The 17,111-nt window shown below is 44.8% G+C and overlaps 1 protein-coding gene across 2 annotated transcripts in view; it reads right to left on the bottom strand.

The window, feature by feature from the left end:
- Nucleotides 1–17,111, bottom strand: part of ADAMTS17 (ADAM metallopeptidase with thrombospondin type 1 motif 17) — a 1,053,865-nt gene that overhangs the window by 297,180 nt on the left and 739,574 nt on the right. The window contains exons 15-17 of one of the 2 annotated variants that reach the window (XM_086958065.1): nt 11,316–11,436; nt 7,968–8,042; nt 137–217 (exon numbers count right to left, since the gene is read on the bottom strand). In XM_086958065.1, the coding sequence (XP_086814191.1) occupies nt 137–217; nt 7,968–8,042; nt 11,316–11,436 (277 nt within the window). The remainder of the gene's footprint in view (nt 1–136; nt 218–7,967; nt 8,043–11,315; nt 11,437–17,111) is intronic. The other variant, XM_086958066.1, reaches the window with a different exon arrangement.

The raw sequence follows: 17,111 nt of genomic DNA, 5'->3' as shown, positions 1-17,111 counted from the left end.
GTTTCCATTCTTAGCACGACATGCCCCGGTCTCTGGTTATTAAAGGAAAGGGTAACAGATACCAGCTCATATTTTAATCAAGAAAAAAAACCCTGGTTCCTTTTTTTTGTGTGCTTATTTGTTCAATTTTTCTTACCCAGAAAGCTGTGCGCCGGTTTGTCCTCAACCACCCGAATCCGCCTGGCTCCAGCTGGGATCACCGTGGCTTCGATATAACCTGTGGAAAAAAAGTTCAGGCAGATAACATTTTTTTACAAAAAAGGTTACTGAATAGTTAGTTGGCAGTCACATTAACAACCAACTCCTTTAGGAATCTATGTTGAGCCTAGCCTTCTCAAGATTTAGGACACCATATCCGTGCACGAGCAAACCTCATAGCTGTGTAGGCCATAGGTCCAGTTACTGCGAGGTACCTGTGGAAACAGAGGCGCTACTCCATAAAATACCTCTTAGACATAGAAGCCAGTCTGCCATTCAGTGCACCAATAAACATGCACACGTAAAGTATGGTACAGAATATTTTTTTTTCTCTGAGGTTGTTCACTTCTCACTTGAAATAGATTTCCCAGAATTAAAATTCAACCTTTTGAAGGAAAGTTTCTTTAGAGCAGTGGTCTTCAAACGTATTAATACTGTGTCTCTTTGTGTAAAAAAATCCACTAGGGTCCCTGCAGACTGGAAACCATATTATTTTACAGTTATTCTACAGAATTGGAAGAAATTACATATTTAATAGTTCAAACGTTGCAGTTGTGCTGGGTTATCCCTTTTAAATATGAAATCGAAAGCATGATTGCCAACATGCTATGGCAGCCTGGTCTCCCAAAAGCATAAAGGCATCCACAGAGCGATCCTTTATCAAAAAGAGGTGGGGGGATTTAAGGGGATGGGTTTGAGGGTTATTTGGAGCCCCTGTCCCTTTGGCACCTACGCCCAACCCGGGCATGAGTCATAAAAGATGCAGGGATGGCTTATTAGAGAGTGGCCACTGCCACAGTCTTGTCACTAAAAAAACAGCACTATTTTCAGTATGATGATCCTCTTGGCCAGTGCCTGCATACCTCCCTCACCTGTGGCAATACAGCCCACCCTCCCCAGTTTGAAGACCACTGCTTTAGAGGCAGATTCTGTTCACCCAACAAGCTCCCAAAAGTGTGCCTGGATACACCAGAAGACCAGAAAGCCCAAGTCACACCAGCAATACTTACCATATCACAAACCTCGGCGCATTCCTGGCTTATCAATGAACAGCTTAATTTGGTGCACAGATAGCCCTCTGACGCCTGAGTGGACCAAAGTCAACACAAGCATCAGATAGCTCAGTGGTGCGTTCATGCATCTACTGCAAACATCTGGGTGCAACCTGCAGGACACAGGTTTCAAACAGATAAAAGGGCCCACTTCATCCATTAGAGGTGGAAAGATCAAATGCAAATGTTACATTCGCTCTTCACAAAGACACAAAACTATAGATCTATAGCAGCAAGAGCTGTGTACAATCAACAATAATTATTTAATTTATTTAAATGGTGGCTCTGTTTCGTGTTGACAGTACACCTTCATCATCGATTTCAATTCTTACTCACACAATAGAACAGGTCTGTGAGGGGACCAGGCATCAGGAGCTGCTGCCCACTCTGCCCTGTTCAGGCACCTTAACCCTCCCGCAGATCAACGAGTGTGAAGGTGGAAGGGTGGTCAGTGATCATCAGCCTCGTTTTCACCAGGGTCTCCCCCTCAATGCCACCAATCAGGGGCCACTGCGATGGGGTTCATGTATGAACAGCTATTGCCCCACGATTGGCTTTACACCTTGTATACTTTTGCAAATTATCGACAGTGTGATTGGATCATGGTGGTCAAACCATTTACAAAGCAACTAAGAGGTGGAATAATGAAAACAGGGATATGCCTGAGACCACAGCACAAATTCAGGAAACACAGTGAAAAAGACACATGTAGAATCGCTGGTACTTGGGAGGAGAGCTGGGACATGATTAAACTTACAAAGTTCATGTGTCCACATGGTTTCTCCGGGTGGCCATCCACCTGCAGAGTTACTGTACCCTTGAGTTTGGTATCTCTCTGGCTCCCCTCACCAGCTGTTGGCTTTGTTACTTGCTGTACAGTTGCACCCACATTGGCAAAGCAAATAGTGGCGTTTGGGTATCTTGGATAGTTATTTTCTGTACTTTCAGGATTGCTAACAAATTGATTTTTCATGTAAATTCCTGGATATCTTGGTAGTATGGAAAATAACAATCAAAGATGGTCACTCACCGCTCTTGGCGTTGCCAATTTTTGTGCTGCATTGGCAAAGCCATTACCTTCATAAAACAAGCATTGGCAATGTGACACCGATTAGCTTTCCCAGTGCTCATTTTATTTGCCATAACCAACTCTTTCCCCATGCTATTGGCCTTTCAGAGGCACCAGCCACACTCTGACATCTTCCGATTACTCTATGAGAAAGTCTTGCCTTTTAATCAGACAACTTTCATCACACTGGGAGCTACTGCAATCTTGTCACCATCCGCCCTGCTTGGAGAAATATGTTCTAGAAATCTCTCAATGGGTTTATGGGAGAGCATAGGCTGAAAGTGAGTGGACTAAGCCAGAAACCATGCTATAAATTCACAAACATCAAATCAACCACTCCAGTGATTTAAGAACCACTGCAGTTGTCACTGTCCAGTTCTTTACGGTGGGTAAAAATTAGAACCAATAAATAATCGTTAAGTTTAAACTGTTTATTCGACATGGGGCATGACAGTTTAAAAACCAGGAACTCTGGGTTTCTGCAAAGCAGCAGAGGTTGCCATGGACAGTAGTATGAATTGTTAGAATTTACATTTTAGCCACAGTATCTGGTGGTATACATTGGAAGCTGACAGTGCCGGATATCTGTGAAAGTGGCTGCCTGGGGGGCCTGGGCATGGGCAAATGGTCTGTGCAAGTTATTCTGAGAAAGGTTTTGAAGAAGTAGAATTACAGGGTGGCATGGCATCTTGTATTCTGCGCGCTGTCCCCGAGGGCCTGGCTCCCAGGCATGCTACAGTCTGTATAAGGAGCAACATTACATACAGGCATATGCATGGAGGACCACAGGAGGCCAACGGGGCTCCACATACCATACTCAGAAAGGGTGGTGACCTGGGGGGAGTGAACGAGTTACTTTACAGTTCAACACAGAATTCATTTTTTTAGAATTTAGTTAATAACTAGTGACAAAATAAAACAAAACTGGAGTTAATGGACAAAGGAACGCCAGATAAAAGCCACGTTGCCCCTAGGCTGTGAATGATAGTCTGTTCACCGTACACCAATATATATTAGAAAAGAGTTCTCAGTGGCATCGAGTACATACTTTTGGACCAATGCTAACCTTGAGCAGCGGCCTTCCCTGTTCTGCCACAGCTGCAATCCCAAAAGAAAAGAAATAAAATAGGACCTTCCTTGGCTCGGCCAATAACAACCTCCAAAGTCCCAGCCTTGAGTAACTATATCCCTCCAATAGCCCACGTTTACTGGCAGGTTACAGATATTGTATTCCCTTCTGTCACTTAAAGGCCAATTGGTGGGAACTGTCACAAGAAACAGAGTAGCCGCGCCACAACATGGCCGTGGCCAGCCAGGAAACCCTACTTTTGCAACAGTGCCCTTGCCTAAAAGAAATGCTGTCATGAGTACCTTAAGTGACAGATTCAGTTCCCCCATAAATCTAGCTATCCTCTTACTCTTTCCTTGCCATCAAGTTTCGGCTGGGACTGCCAGAGGGAACCTGGGGAGCAGACTCATTCACAGCCACGGGGCACGCGCTTCCCAAAGAAAGACCACAAACACCAATCTTCATTGAAAAGCCATGTGAAGAGTCGAAAGCCGTCATCTCCTTTCGTGGAACATACGCTTCTCAAGCTGTTCTGCACTGATGCTAAACGCTCCCATGCCAGAGATGTGGTGCATCTGCACATCTGCACAGTGCATCGCAAGGCACAGCTGGGCCAGTGTCTAGAAGCCAAAGATTGCCTTCACATAAACTCTCCCATGGCCACAGAGCCCTCCAGGAGTCAGTCAAATCACTGGACCCCGTGGAACTAGGCAGCGACAGGAGAATTTGAGAAACAAATCACTTTCAACAGTAGTACTACTCAAAAAGAACATGTGCATTCATCCAGTCAACCCTCTCTTGCTTCTGGTGGAGGTCTCTGCTTCAGTGTTTTAAAATGTGTCAGTGACTGCAAACTATACCCGAAGCAATGACACGTGTGAGCTCAGTTCTAGCGCTGCTTCGTACTGTGGTGTACTGTAGATTTATACAACACTTACTACCACTGACCAATGTTTGTGATGCCAAGACACTGGCGCGACCCATTGGGAGTAGTAAACTGGAAGAATGTCAGACTTCTCAAAGGAGGTCTGTTAATGTCCTCGTGTAAACAAAGCATGCTGGGAACTGGAGGGATCCCAACATCTCAGTTGGTTGGCGTTAACGTTTTAGGGTAAAAAAAGAGGCGGTCTCAGGTGTACACAAGATGTGTGGATGTTTTGGCATCATGAACATGCATCAGTGTTCTTTCATTACCAAAATGTATCATTGTTTTAGAGAAACATGGCGAGTCAAGGCTCTTGTCAAAACAGCTACCTGGCATAAACATGACGTGCCATTTTCCAGGAAGTAAAACCAAAATGTCCCAATATTCTTGTGTAAAGAAGCTGTGTAGTTTTTGGATGGAGCTACCCTTCTGTGGCAATGCTCTGATATAAAGAAATTGTAAACCTGTATTAACAATATGTGCCAGTGCTTTCGGGTAAAGGAAATGGGTCAATGATTTGATGTTATTAATGCAAGTTGCCGTTCTGATGCATACTAGTTCAGTAGATTTCTCAATCCAAAAGAAGTTTGGCACTGTTCTCTCCTTAGTAGTATACGTCATGGTTCTGATGTAAACCACGTCTGCCAATATTCTAAGGCAAAGCTGTGCCAATATTTTGTCATGTCCAAGAAGTGCAAACTTTTAGGAGTTAGGAAAGTGCTTCAAAGTGAATAAACACAAGTGAATTGATGTTTTAGTGTACACAAGTTGGGGCAATGTTCCTGCATTAAGAATCCGTGGACACTGTTTCATGCTTATGCAGGTGTGGCTACATTCTAGTCAAAACAAAGTATATATTACTGGTTTCTACTGTAACAACGTACATACCTGCAAACCGTGCTCTATCAGTATGTATACACGTGGAATGTCAACGTTTTCTGACATAAACCTGGTGTTGGAATGTTCTAATATAAGTGCAACAAGGTGTGCCAATACTCTGATGTAAGTAAAGTGTCGCATTGTTTTCTAGTGTGAAGTAAGTGTACCAATACTTAGGTGTTAGCACGTTAAGTTAAAGTTTCAAGGGATACAAGGTGTGGCAAGTATCAGATTTAACAATACAGTGTCAAAAAAGGTGCTAGATTGTGTGGCCTGCCAATTACTCCAGGTGGTCCGTTTGAAAACCGGCCTGGGCCTCTGTATAACCACCTATTTGTTGGCTAGCTACAAAACCGCAACCTCATGTGTCAGAGCCAATGGTACTTTTCCCCCCAGATAGGAGCACCAGACAGGGTTGCCCACTGTCTCTGTTAATTTTTGCCCATTCAATGGAGCCACTGGTCCAATATCTCGAAATTAACCTTGAGATTCGAGGGCTCGAGGTGGACGGACAAACCTACAAATTCGCATTGTTTGCTAACGATGTGTTATGTTTTCTTACGAGTTCAGGCACATTTCTTCCAACACTGCAAGATGAACTAAAATATTTAAGGAGGTGTTTGGCTTTGCATCAACTACAGAAGTCTACTGGTCTAGGGGTGGCAGACCCTACTCTCCTCCTCTGGGCTAGCCCGGGAGGCTACCTCCCTACGTTACTTGGGGGATTCCATGACTAATTCGATTCACACGATATATGATTACAATGTGCCTCCAGTGCTGGAAGCTGTATTAAAAGACCTCTATCGCTGGGGCAGGCTAGAGATGATATGGCTGGACCGTTTCAACACTATGAAAATGATGTACCTCCCATTCCTGCTCTGCTTGACTCACACCTTGCCCCTGTGGACCCCCTGCACCACCGTCGCACACACCCACAAACCGCTATTGCAATTTGTGTTGCATAACTCCACTCCTAGAATACCGCGAGGAACACTAGACAAGAGAACGGCTGACAGTGGGTTGGGTTTCCCCAATATAGAACACTACATTCCTGTATCACAGCTGCAGTCTGCTGTCGACTGGCACCACATCCCCCATACCAAGCCTTGGGTATTACTGAAATAGGGGGAGGCTCAGTTATCGCCCTACAGCACTTCATGTGGCGGAGGCCCTGAGATCGCTTCTCCCCCCACGCCCCATTGTATGCTACTGCAACGCTCTCGCTACTGGGATAAAATTAACCACAATGAGGCAGCCACCACATACCCTTCCCCCCTCTCCTATTAGACACAACCCCAAGATCATGCCAGGCCAGCTGGATGGACGCTTATCAGACTGGGGGAGAGGAGTGCCTCCTCTTTTGGGAGATTTGTACCAGGATGGGGTTGCATTAGACAGGGAGTCCTGTATTCAGCGCTTAGTGAAGGCCAAGGATAGCACAGCCAAAACGCCCTTAGAACAGCTGTACTCCCATGGGTCCCCTAGGAGGGGCCTCACTCGCCTATGTGCAGCATTTGATAGCCTTTCCCAGCCCCTGCGAGACTAACCACAGCAAACACCTCGAAGGACCATTGTCTGCGAGGGCTTTCAATATGGTTGACCAAGGTTTGGCATATCTTCTCTATGAAGCGTTGGACTGCTATAGTCACAGACACAATGTACAAGTTTGTGCGAACCTGGCTGCCCTTTAAAGCCTAAATTAACTTGGGATTGAGTGGAAGCGCACCCGTCCACCTTCTGGGAGGTCTCTCTTCATTAGACAGTGGGTCTGAGGAGGGCGGAGATGAGACTTTGTGAAGCACCTCCACTTTTGGAACTCTGGGTGTTCAGGACCTGCCAGCCTGATGTCCTCTGGTTGTACTTTGACCCTCTACTATTAATTATGGTACGTTGCACCGACCACCGATGGGATAATTTGTGAAAATTCTCCATACATCCTTGCTTTGCTTTAACTGTAGTAGAATGTGTTGTGATCATATTGGCATTCCCCCTCACCCTCCCGTTCTGTTTTCCAAAACATTTCAGGAAAGATATGTGTAGAAAAAAAATGCAGTGTCAATGGTACGATTTAAATACGAGATGCTGATGTTTCACGGTAAAGTTTGTCTTCCATCTACATTGTTAGCATTATTAATTGGTGGTACCCCCAATTTAAATGTTTTGCTATCACTGTGTCAGTAAATGAATAGTTTAGTATGGATAATTTAAAATTTCAGATCAATGGGAATGCATGTTGACAGGGATGAGACTGGTACCTCGGAACAGGTGATGCTGGAAATCCTGTTACCCCAGTGTCCCACCTCTTCTACTCGGCTTAAGGTCTGACAGCTCTGAAGAGGATAGTTAAGACTCCTATACTGCTACTAGTTTGTCACCAAAGCCTCCTTTAAACCAGCCAGATGTCTAAGACTGGTTACGGAAAACTGGGATCCAATTCAAGGTTTTTCCCTATAACCGATATCTGCAAGATTGTATTTCACCCTAAGTATCTCTAATGCTCCTCTGGCCTAAGGCCTATCATCATTGACTATCTGCAGATGAGTAGAACATTTCAACCCCAAGTGCTCTGAGGTGGCGGTGTTTATGTAGCACTTTACGAAACCCTGAACATTAAAGGAAGAATAAATACATTTCTCCATTTCAATAGGCTTTCGAGAAAACAATGGCTTTTCATTTGAAGGAATAAACATAAAATCCAAACAGAAGCCCAAGGAAAACCAAGCACCATTACAAAGACCATCCCTGCAAGCATCACACCGCATTGTGGCATCTTACACGAGAAACACTTAGGAATCGCCTTTGTCTTGGACATCACACAGGTGGAAACCTTCTTACAGTGGCTACCGATGACTGAGGAACAAAGGGGATGTCACACGATTAGTGCTCTGTTGCACTATGACATGATTGTGCAATCACAGGGTCATTTCTTAAAACAAGCGTCATGAAAACAGAACAAATGGTGAAATATAAAACTGGTGCAGGTTCAAGGCCATTAACTTTGGATGATACCACAGATCAGTGCTGTCTAACAGTGGTACCCGAGAGCCAGGTTCATGTCAGAATTTCAAAATAGCCACTTAAAAAGGAGTTATTCTGAAACTCTTTCAAGAGTCTGGCCTCCCTGGACCTAGGGTCAGCCCTTCTGTACAGCCCTGCACGGCTGATCTTGAACATGGATGTTTGCCAGTCAATAGTATACAGTTTGTCATTGGCAATGTTTGATTATCTCCAGGGATTACATCATCATCTTGTCTTGAATAGGTTTGACAGCCGCAAAGGACCCCATCTTGACATGAAAGGCAGATATGTTCAGATCCACTGGTAGCTCCTATGATGTCAGTGCAAGAAGTGTTACATGCCCTGAGGGAAAGGCAACACTCAAAAATAAAGGAAAGACCAGTGCATGTTCAATTGGAGAGTGGAAGTCTTTCTTCTTTAAGGAGAACACGTAATGTCTTTAAAGCTTACAAATAACAAGGTCTCATACAAGACTGCGAAGAGACAAGGAATACAATTTGGATAGAAATGGGGAAAAAACACTAAGAGTATATCGCATTGATTGGTATTTAGTAAATATAAGTAACTAACAAACACCATTTGGCGTGCTGTCTGACCTGCAAAAAAAAATCTACCTATGTACTTAAAATCTTAAAACCAATAGAAGGTGTGTGTTTTCTATATCGCCTCACCTGCGCGGGAGCAGCGTAAACCAGCTGCAGGAAGATGCTGTCAAGAAACCCAGGGCTGGTGCTGGTGTTCAGGTGCCATCGAGCACAAGGAGTCCGGGCTGGTAAGATGGCAATAAAAACCCAACGCTCAGGAATAGGTCAGCTCTGTCCCAGTATTTTTAGATTGAACATTTCTGAAATTAGGGGAATCCCCAATTGGACGAGAAGTTTTTTTTAGGTAATGATAAAAAAAAATGTGTTTTATATCGGGATATGCATGAAACATCTGGAGGATGGGCATGTATGTCCCGGAGTTCTTGGGACTCCCAGCCCCTTCCTGCCGATCACACTGCCGCTCCTTTCCACGAGCACAAAAAACCAGGTGTGACCAGGACTATCAGATAAAAAACAGAATTACGGAATTTGAGATTGCACAACCCAGACATAAAGGATCCAACGCGGAACCTCCTTCCAGCGTCCCCGCTACAGCTTCTAATTAACGGATGTCGGATGGAAATGGTGAGGTGCGTGCAATTGGCTCTCTTCTCTCTTTTCTCTGCATCTTCTTTGGGTTCGTGGGAGATGCAGAATGAGCAGCAGGACACAAGTGACTAATGACTACCCTCATGGAAGCTGCGGTTTCAGTGGCCTCCCAAGTAAAATCAGGCCCCTATGGCAGCTCACATGGCCTATCTATTCATGGTCAACAAACCGTGCCTCGTCAAGAAACAGGGAGTAAAGCCTTACTGTGTCCAACAATGCTGTCAGAAACAGGGTCCCATCACCTCAGAAGGTAAGGGTTAGGATGGGAGAGTCTTTTGGGGATAAAAAACCCTCTTGTGCCATTTATTATATGCCTGGATCTGACAAGGTGGCGAATGTGGCGAATAAGGGCAAATGAGTAGATTCATAGGAACAGGTTCTGTTCTGCTTATGTCTAGAGGCATGCTTTTATAATGAACTTTAATCTCACTCAAACAAATTTTGCTAATTAGTCGGCATACATAACCAAAATTGAGTCAGATTCTGCACTACATTACTAAACCGTGACTAGTGAGACACATGTGGTAATGCACAACTCCTTTTAAAAAAGTGGGAAGATCACCGGAGGATGAAGGAAGCGGTGCATTTGGCAAAAGTATCTAACCACTCGCATGTGTGACAACATCAAGATGTAGGAGAAGCCTCTCTTTGAATACTCTCTTGTGTAAATTGTCATGTTCTTCCCATATACCTAGGGGTGGCAAAGGATATGAAAGGCCATCCAATTCGCACCTCCAGATGCTGATGCAACAGATAGAGGAAACCATAATGTAATACTCGTCAGTGTCTACAGCTGGAATGCTCAATACTTGCAAGAGCATCCAGCTGTGGCAACCAACAGCAAACTGCTGCACAGCTTGAGCATGAAGGCAGCTGTGTTTCAGAGGCTGAAACCTCATCCAGGAGCTTGAGAATCTGCTCTCCAGCTCAACACATTCCCTGCTTCTGCCAAGTGGACAAGGAAGAGAATTGAATAGTGTTAAGATGGAAACAGAAGGCCCATCCTGCATATGTTTCTTCCAGCGCCCTTAAATCTTATAAAAGCTCAGATTGGGAAACTTATTTCGGAGGGGCCAATTTGAACCATCCCACAATGCATCTGTGCAGGTGGTTGAACTATAAGAACTTAGTATCTGCTCATTCATTGCAATCTACACTACTAAGGATGGAAACAAAACGGCTGGGGCAACTGCATCTATCTCAGTAAAAAGAGATGTGAGACAGCCGCATGTATTTCAAAAAGTAACCAATAAATTGAGAGAGAAGTAGGACAACTTCCTCCATGTCACAGAATTGTGGATTAACTCTGGCCATTTCAGAAAAATGTGAGGCAATCATGTTAATATTAGAGAAATTTGGGGTACATATTCCACTTTCATGACAAAATAGGCTAACTTTGTACACTTTAGAGAAAAGTGAAGTAAGCATTAATTTCAATAAGATATGCAGGTATTTTGTTCTGGAAAATTAAGAGAAAATTTCAGAGTCAAGCAGATTGACCTCCGAGCTGGAAGACTCCCTCTGGACACTGCTGCCTAAGGCTGCCTACTTTTCGAAATGGAGACATTGTTACTTGAGCGCTGAATATAATACAGTTTTAGATGGACAGACCAACAGGCACGATATAAAACAAGAAAAAGAAAAGAAAAGCTCATTTGTCACCTTCTCCACTTCTGAAGACATCTTTATGTCAGTGCTTCGTAGAGTCTCCCAATGCAAAACATCCCATTTCAATTAACAGAATATTAATAAAGATCAATAAAGCAAAGCTACACATAGAGAAAAGGCACATCTTGGACTGAAGTGCTGCACATGGACTGTAAGTTGTTACCTCGTTGAGAAGTCACAGCAGAGTGCTCCTTGCCAAAAACACTCAGAAGTTACAGAGAGGCCTAGAGGAGATCCTACTCACCCATGCCCTTGGTGTGGTTGAAGTCTCCCTTGACCACCTTGCAGGTTTTGCCGTCTCCATTACAGATCCCACAGCGGTCCTCCCTGGCAGCCGAGCCAATAATGCCATCACATCCAATTTTCTAATGGGCACAATCAGAAGGGATTCTTTATCAGTTCCTTTGCAAGTCTTACATGCATGCTTTGATGATATCAACCATGTTACATGCATGGATATCAGAGAAGGTAAGCAAAGCCGCAGTTCCCTTTCCTGAGACGCCATTATCCAACTCTCTGCACTGCAGTATATAGTAGAGGTGTGCTACCAAAATGGAAAGGTTTTAAGATCAGCCTGTTTATATATCTGCTCCATAACACTGACTTTCAGTAGATCGTCAGAAAATCTACTCAATGAGCTGAAATATTTGTAAACAATATTTAAGGTACAATATTTCTGGCACACATTATTTTTTAGGTACAATATCCTGACATACAATCATACTGGTGTCCAGCCTGTCGCTCAACACATGCAGTTTCACGGATATCGAGGAACTATGCAAAAGGAAGACAAAGTTACTTCACTAGAAATACACAGTTTTGTAAAGAAGAGAAAATGAGTTTAACTCAGGTGTTCATGTTGCTCAGTCAACAAGAAGACCACTAAAATGTATCTCTTCCATATTTAGGAATCTACCATTGCACATAAGGATAGATTTTGCAATATTATTTCTAATTCATAAGCATAGGGGATGTGAGACTGTTCCCTGACTGGGACCTGGAGTAGGATCACAAGCATCCTTTGCCCAGTCCCTTGCAGAGGATGCATGTTCCGATCATCTAGGGGGGCGAAGGGTGTTTCTCTGCTAAAAGCGTGCAACGCCATCTTGCAGGGCCTTGGTCTCTCGGTGCAGGATGCATATAGGAAGGCCTTGCAGCCAGTATGAACTGCCCCCAGAACATGATGGCCTGCGCAGAGCCCACTATTTCCCTGAGCCTTAAGAACCCATCTTCAGCCTGTGCAACATGTACCAAAGATGGCAATGTTCTAGAAAATAGCCTATACATTATAAGCAAAATTCCATCTGCCACATGGGAAAGCTGACTAGTGATGCATCTGGTTTAAAAATCCAGCTCACCCCTAGAATTCTGCTACACCCAGGTGACCCGTTATACATATAACTACCATAAACCATGCCCTCAAATGGAGTTCAAAGAAAACCTCTGGTAAATCAATTCTCGGAAAAAAAATCGAAGTTGGATCACTGTGCCTGAACTAGCACGGTAATGCAACTTACAAAGGATCTTTCTACACTGCAGCGTACTTGCAAAAAAAAAAAAAAAAAAAAAAAACACCTATCTTCTCTTCTGCAAAGTTTTACAGAGGGGTGTGTCTCCTTGGAATATATTTCTGTGGATTATCTTACTTACTGAGGGGAGCGTCATTTTTAGGTCAAGCATTCGAGACTCTTGTATATACTTTAGTATATAATTATATGTGTATGTATTTTGTGTGCTCTGGAGCACAGCCCTAGGACTTGCCTGCTTCCGCTTAGGGACTTTTTTTTCTGTTCAACTGCCTCTATTTAACTATCTTGATAGAAAACGACTAGCAGAGGTCAGTAAAATACCTGAATCTCTTTAGCTTTCTCTAGATTCCAACCATAGAAATTGTGTTCCACGAGTGAAGACATTAATATTTTTTTCAAATCTTGTATTTTCAGTTACATGACCACCGAAAGCCCTGATTTTATATTAAAAACAGAGCTTTGGACTATACCATTTCCTGTTGAAAGGCAATATTTCTCTCCATGTGTTCCCATACAAGGTGTGCCACGCAGTTTGACACTTACTTTCCCTCCATGATAAAGAACAGTAGATGTTTCAGCACCCAGGCTAATGTGCTGCATAGCTAAGCACATATAAAGGTCCCAAAGGCGAGACCGATTGCATTGAAAATGCTTGTTCCATGTGTTAACCATTTGTATATTTTATAAAAATGCAGCTTCGGGTGTTAATTCATATACATTCACTCCCTCCTCAGTTAAAGACCTGTTTTATGGACAGACTCCAGCCTTTCGCAGAGGGGCTGCTTGCTGCTTAAATTTGCTCTTTGATGACTATTTTTCTTGATCTCTTTTGGTCATACTCATCAGCTAAACTCATCACAGCTGTTCCCAGATCAGCCAGCCTTCGCTGGATTAACAAGTCCCTCCCCCTGGAGCGCGCTTGTGCAGAGCATGGAAACATTAGGAGGTCCATATACTTCATCACTGGCTGGCCTAAACCTTCTAAACAACCCTGTTTCCAAAAGAAATACTGCTGCATGTTGCAGATTTTAAGTCACCCGTCTGTTAACAGTTAATTAAAAGTGATCATGCGCGGGATCAACATGACCCTTTTTATGTGACAAGTATTTATATCCAAAAGGCCTCCTGTACAATGGTGTCCTTGTATATTTTTATTTTGTTAAAACATGTAACAACTAAAACACAAGAACAATTACCTTCCTCCTTCGTCTTCCTCGTCACAGTCACCCAGGAGCACTCCGTGTTCCAGGCACAGCATTCACCCATATAAAAAAAGAGCCCACACCCAATATGGCGGCCTGACAGGAAGTACCTGTCACCTTACCTGTAAGGGTGGGGAAACCGTAGAACACATTCTGTTTTTTTCTCTGTGTTCCGGCAGCAACACCCATTATCTTCTGCTTCGGTGGTAAGTATATTTTTCTTTTTCTTTGTGGGGTCTGCTATAGCATCTCCAACTAATTATTTTTATTCACTTCCTTGCTGCCGCTGCTCGCGCTGGGGTGGCGGTTTGCATGTGGGGTTCTCTCCTCACCTCCACTCCTGTGCCGAGCGATTTGGAGAGGCAGAGTGCTAGCTGTTCTCTGCCCTGTTTTGCTCCACTACTCCTGCGCTGAGAGACTAGAGAGCGGCGGTGGTGGGTTTTGGCGCTTGTACCGCTCCCATGCTTTAGCGGCCAGGATCAGCGGTCCTTATTTCTTCATTTTCAGTATGGGAGCTTTGGTCTCCCTGAACTACGTCTACCTGGCAATGGCCATTCCACCCTGAAAGCACCTTATCTCCTCTGATCTCGGAAGTTAAGCAGGGTCGTGCCTGATTACTACCTGAATGGGGGACCTCCTGGTAACACCAGGTGCTGGAGGCAAGTGCAGTTCCCGGTGGCTCCTATCTCCCCCGCAGGGCGGGTTCGCGGAGTTGTTTTTGGTCATGGGATGACCGTCTTCTGAGTGCCGCCTCCAGGGGGGCAGTGCCAGTTGCTTAACAACGGTGTGTCTCGTCCTTTTAAACTGCTGGTGCCTTCTCCTTGTCTGCAGTTGTGTTTTTGCGGCCATGCAGGGTAAACGCTCTGAGAAGCGTAAACAGCAGTCTTCTGGTTCGGAGTCTGAAACTGCTTCCTCCCAGCAGCCTGTGGGCATGGACCTTGATGTCCTTCAGGCAATGTTTAATAAGGCGGTGGTCTCTGCTTTCGCGGCTTGGGATGGACTGGTGCCTAGATACCTAGGGTTTCTTTTCAGCCTGTCCCGGACTCTGATGGTTCAGATGAAGAACAGCGAGGACGCTTTGTTAAAGGCGGAGAGTTAAAGGAGGTCATAACTCACTTGAAGGACAATTTGTCCTTTCAAACTGTCGTTCCTCTGGATGAGGAGGAGGATTTTTTCTCTCGATACCGCCGGAAGGAGCCTGATGATCTTCCCATCCATAAGCCCATCCAGCGGGCTTCTGTCCAGGGAATGGTCTGATGTCGAGAAAGCGGGGTTCCCTCTGTTTCTTTGTAAGAAGTACCCTCTTCAGAACTTCCTGGCAGAGTCCCCCCCTCCTTCAAGTAAACGTGGACTCTGAGGTGGGTCTGGCCTCCAGTGGGTACATAATCTAAGAGGATGCCTCTCCTAGTGATCCTGTTGATAAGAGGGTGGACAGTGCTGCCAAGCAGACTTACTCTGCCACTAACTTTTCCATCAGGGCGGCTGCTTATACCTCTTATGTTGTCCAATTACTTCTGCATGATTTTCAGGCCTTATCTGAGGACCTCCAGCAAGGGGAGAACGTTATTCCAGTCTCTTCCTTATGAAACTACAAGTTCGCTTTTTGTCGGACATTTCATTCGACTCTGTCTGCTGCTGCAGCCATTTCTGGTTCCAATGTTTCTGCTCCTTGTAACATCTGGATGAGGTCTTGGAAGGCAGAGGCCTCCTGAAGGACTGGGTTCTTTAAGACCCAGCGGTGCCAGGGCACAACACCTGAAACCTTCGTGGGTAACCTGCTCCGGCGTACGAATGACAGAGACACGGGACACTTCCTTCGGCGTCAAAGATTCAAGGTTTATTTACTGCAGGGAACACAGAAGTCACGACAAGTACAACACGTGCAACTTGGGGAGACTGCTTCAAATTGGTTCTGTGGATCGCTCCTTTTATACAGTTTTTACCCATAGGACAACATGGTACACAAAAGTTTACAACCCGGTTCCCACCATTATCCCCCAGAGGGGTCGCTTTGGTCACTTTGATACACATAAGGTCCGGAACATAAGTGCGGAAACATTTGGCGGTTCCCAACTGTAAAAACCCATCTTCCCAACATTAGCGCATTCCAATCGGCAGTAAAACAGATCGAAATAGGAACAAAGACAGGTGTAGAGGAAGACGGAGACAGTGGGGAGATCGGAAAGGGTGTAAAAGGGGAGGTATCGGGAAACACGAGATACAGGCATCAAAGGGACGTGCCTAATGAGATGCACGGCTGAGACAAAAAACCGGCACGGCAAGATGAACCTCGAGCGGGGCCATCTGCCTTACAGTATCATCCCCCTCGTCATAAAGACACTTACAAAGGACATGTGTCTTCCGCAAATATCTTGGGAGTCCCAGGGTCGCGAAGCGGACATCGTCCGTTCGCTGGCTACTTGAGGGCAAGAGACAAAATGGATGCCGTATCTAAGATGGAACCCGTGGGTACAGATGAAAAACCCACATAACAAACGAACGGTTTAAGTTAGCACAGCGAAACTGCGCACACTTACCAAACTCGTCATTTGCGGTTCATAGATACCAGACTCAACCATATTCGTGCGAGTCGAAAACATCACTTACAATTGTCACGGAACCTCAGACGCTCCTTTTGCCCTCATGTAGGCAAGCACTAGTCGGAATCATATTCGATATTCATCAGACCATCGAGATGTTGCTGTAGCATAGCTCTGTCCAACCGAGTCCCCTTGGTAACAGGTGGCTGTCTCATACACGTTGTAGCACAGAGGCCACATAAGGCAGGACCGCACTGCACACAAAGGCAACACGTGAACAGGAACGCCACAACGACTCCGATGATCATCAGAATCTTCCAACCCCAAGTCGACATCAGGCCCCAAAACCATCCAAGTAGCGTCCAATCCCCTACATCCACGTGTATGGATTCGGAGATCTTATGCAACTTCGAGATGGCTTGATAGACAGTCGGAGCGTTATCAGGAATGAAAATACAGCAGCTCGAATGGATCACCTTACATACCCCACCTCGATCTGCTAAGATCACGTCTAAAACCATACGGTTTTGTAACGTCATAAGTCTATCCGCCTGAAGTTCAGTGGTGATATTACCAAGGGCACTGGCAGTAATATTAGCTGTCGATTCTACCACTCGAGTCAACTGTCTCAGGTTCCTACTATTAACCATAGGTCCCCAAAACGGGAGGAAACCCTTGAAAAAGTCTCCTGCCTCTTGACCGGCAGTATCCTCTTCGCTAATTACGCCTCTCACAACTCTAGTCTTGTGATAATCTGCATCTACAGTGA

This window comes from Lissotriton vulgaris, chromosome 2_1, assembly GCF_964263255.1.
Source record: "Lissotriton vulgaris chromosome 2_1, aLisVul1.2, whole genome shotgun sequence".
Taxonomy (NCBI): Eukaryota; Metazoa; Chordata; class Amphibia; order Caudata; family Salamandridae; genus Lissotriton; species Lissotriton vulgaris.
Note: the sequence above shows the minus strand (reverse complement) of the source record. Positions and strands in the feature narration are given on the sequence as shown.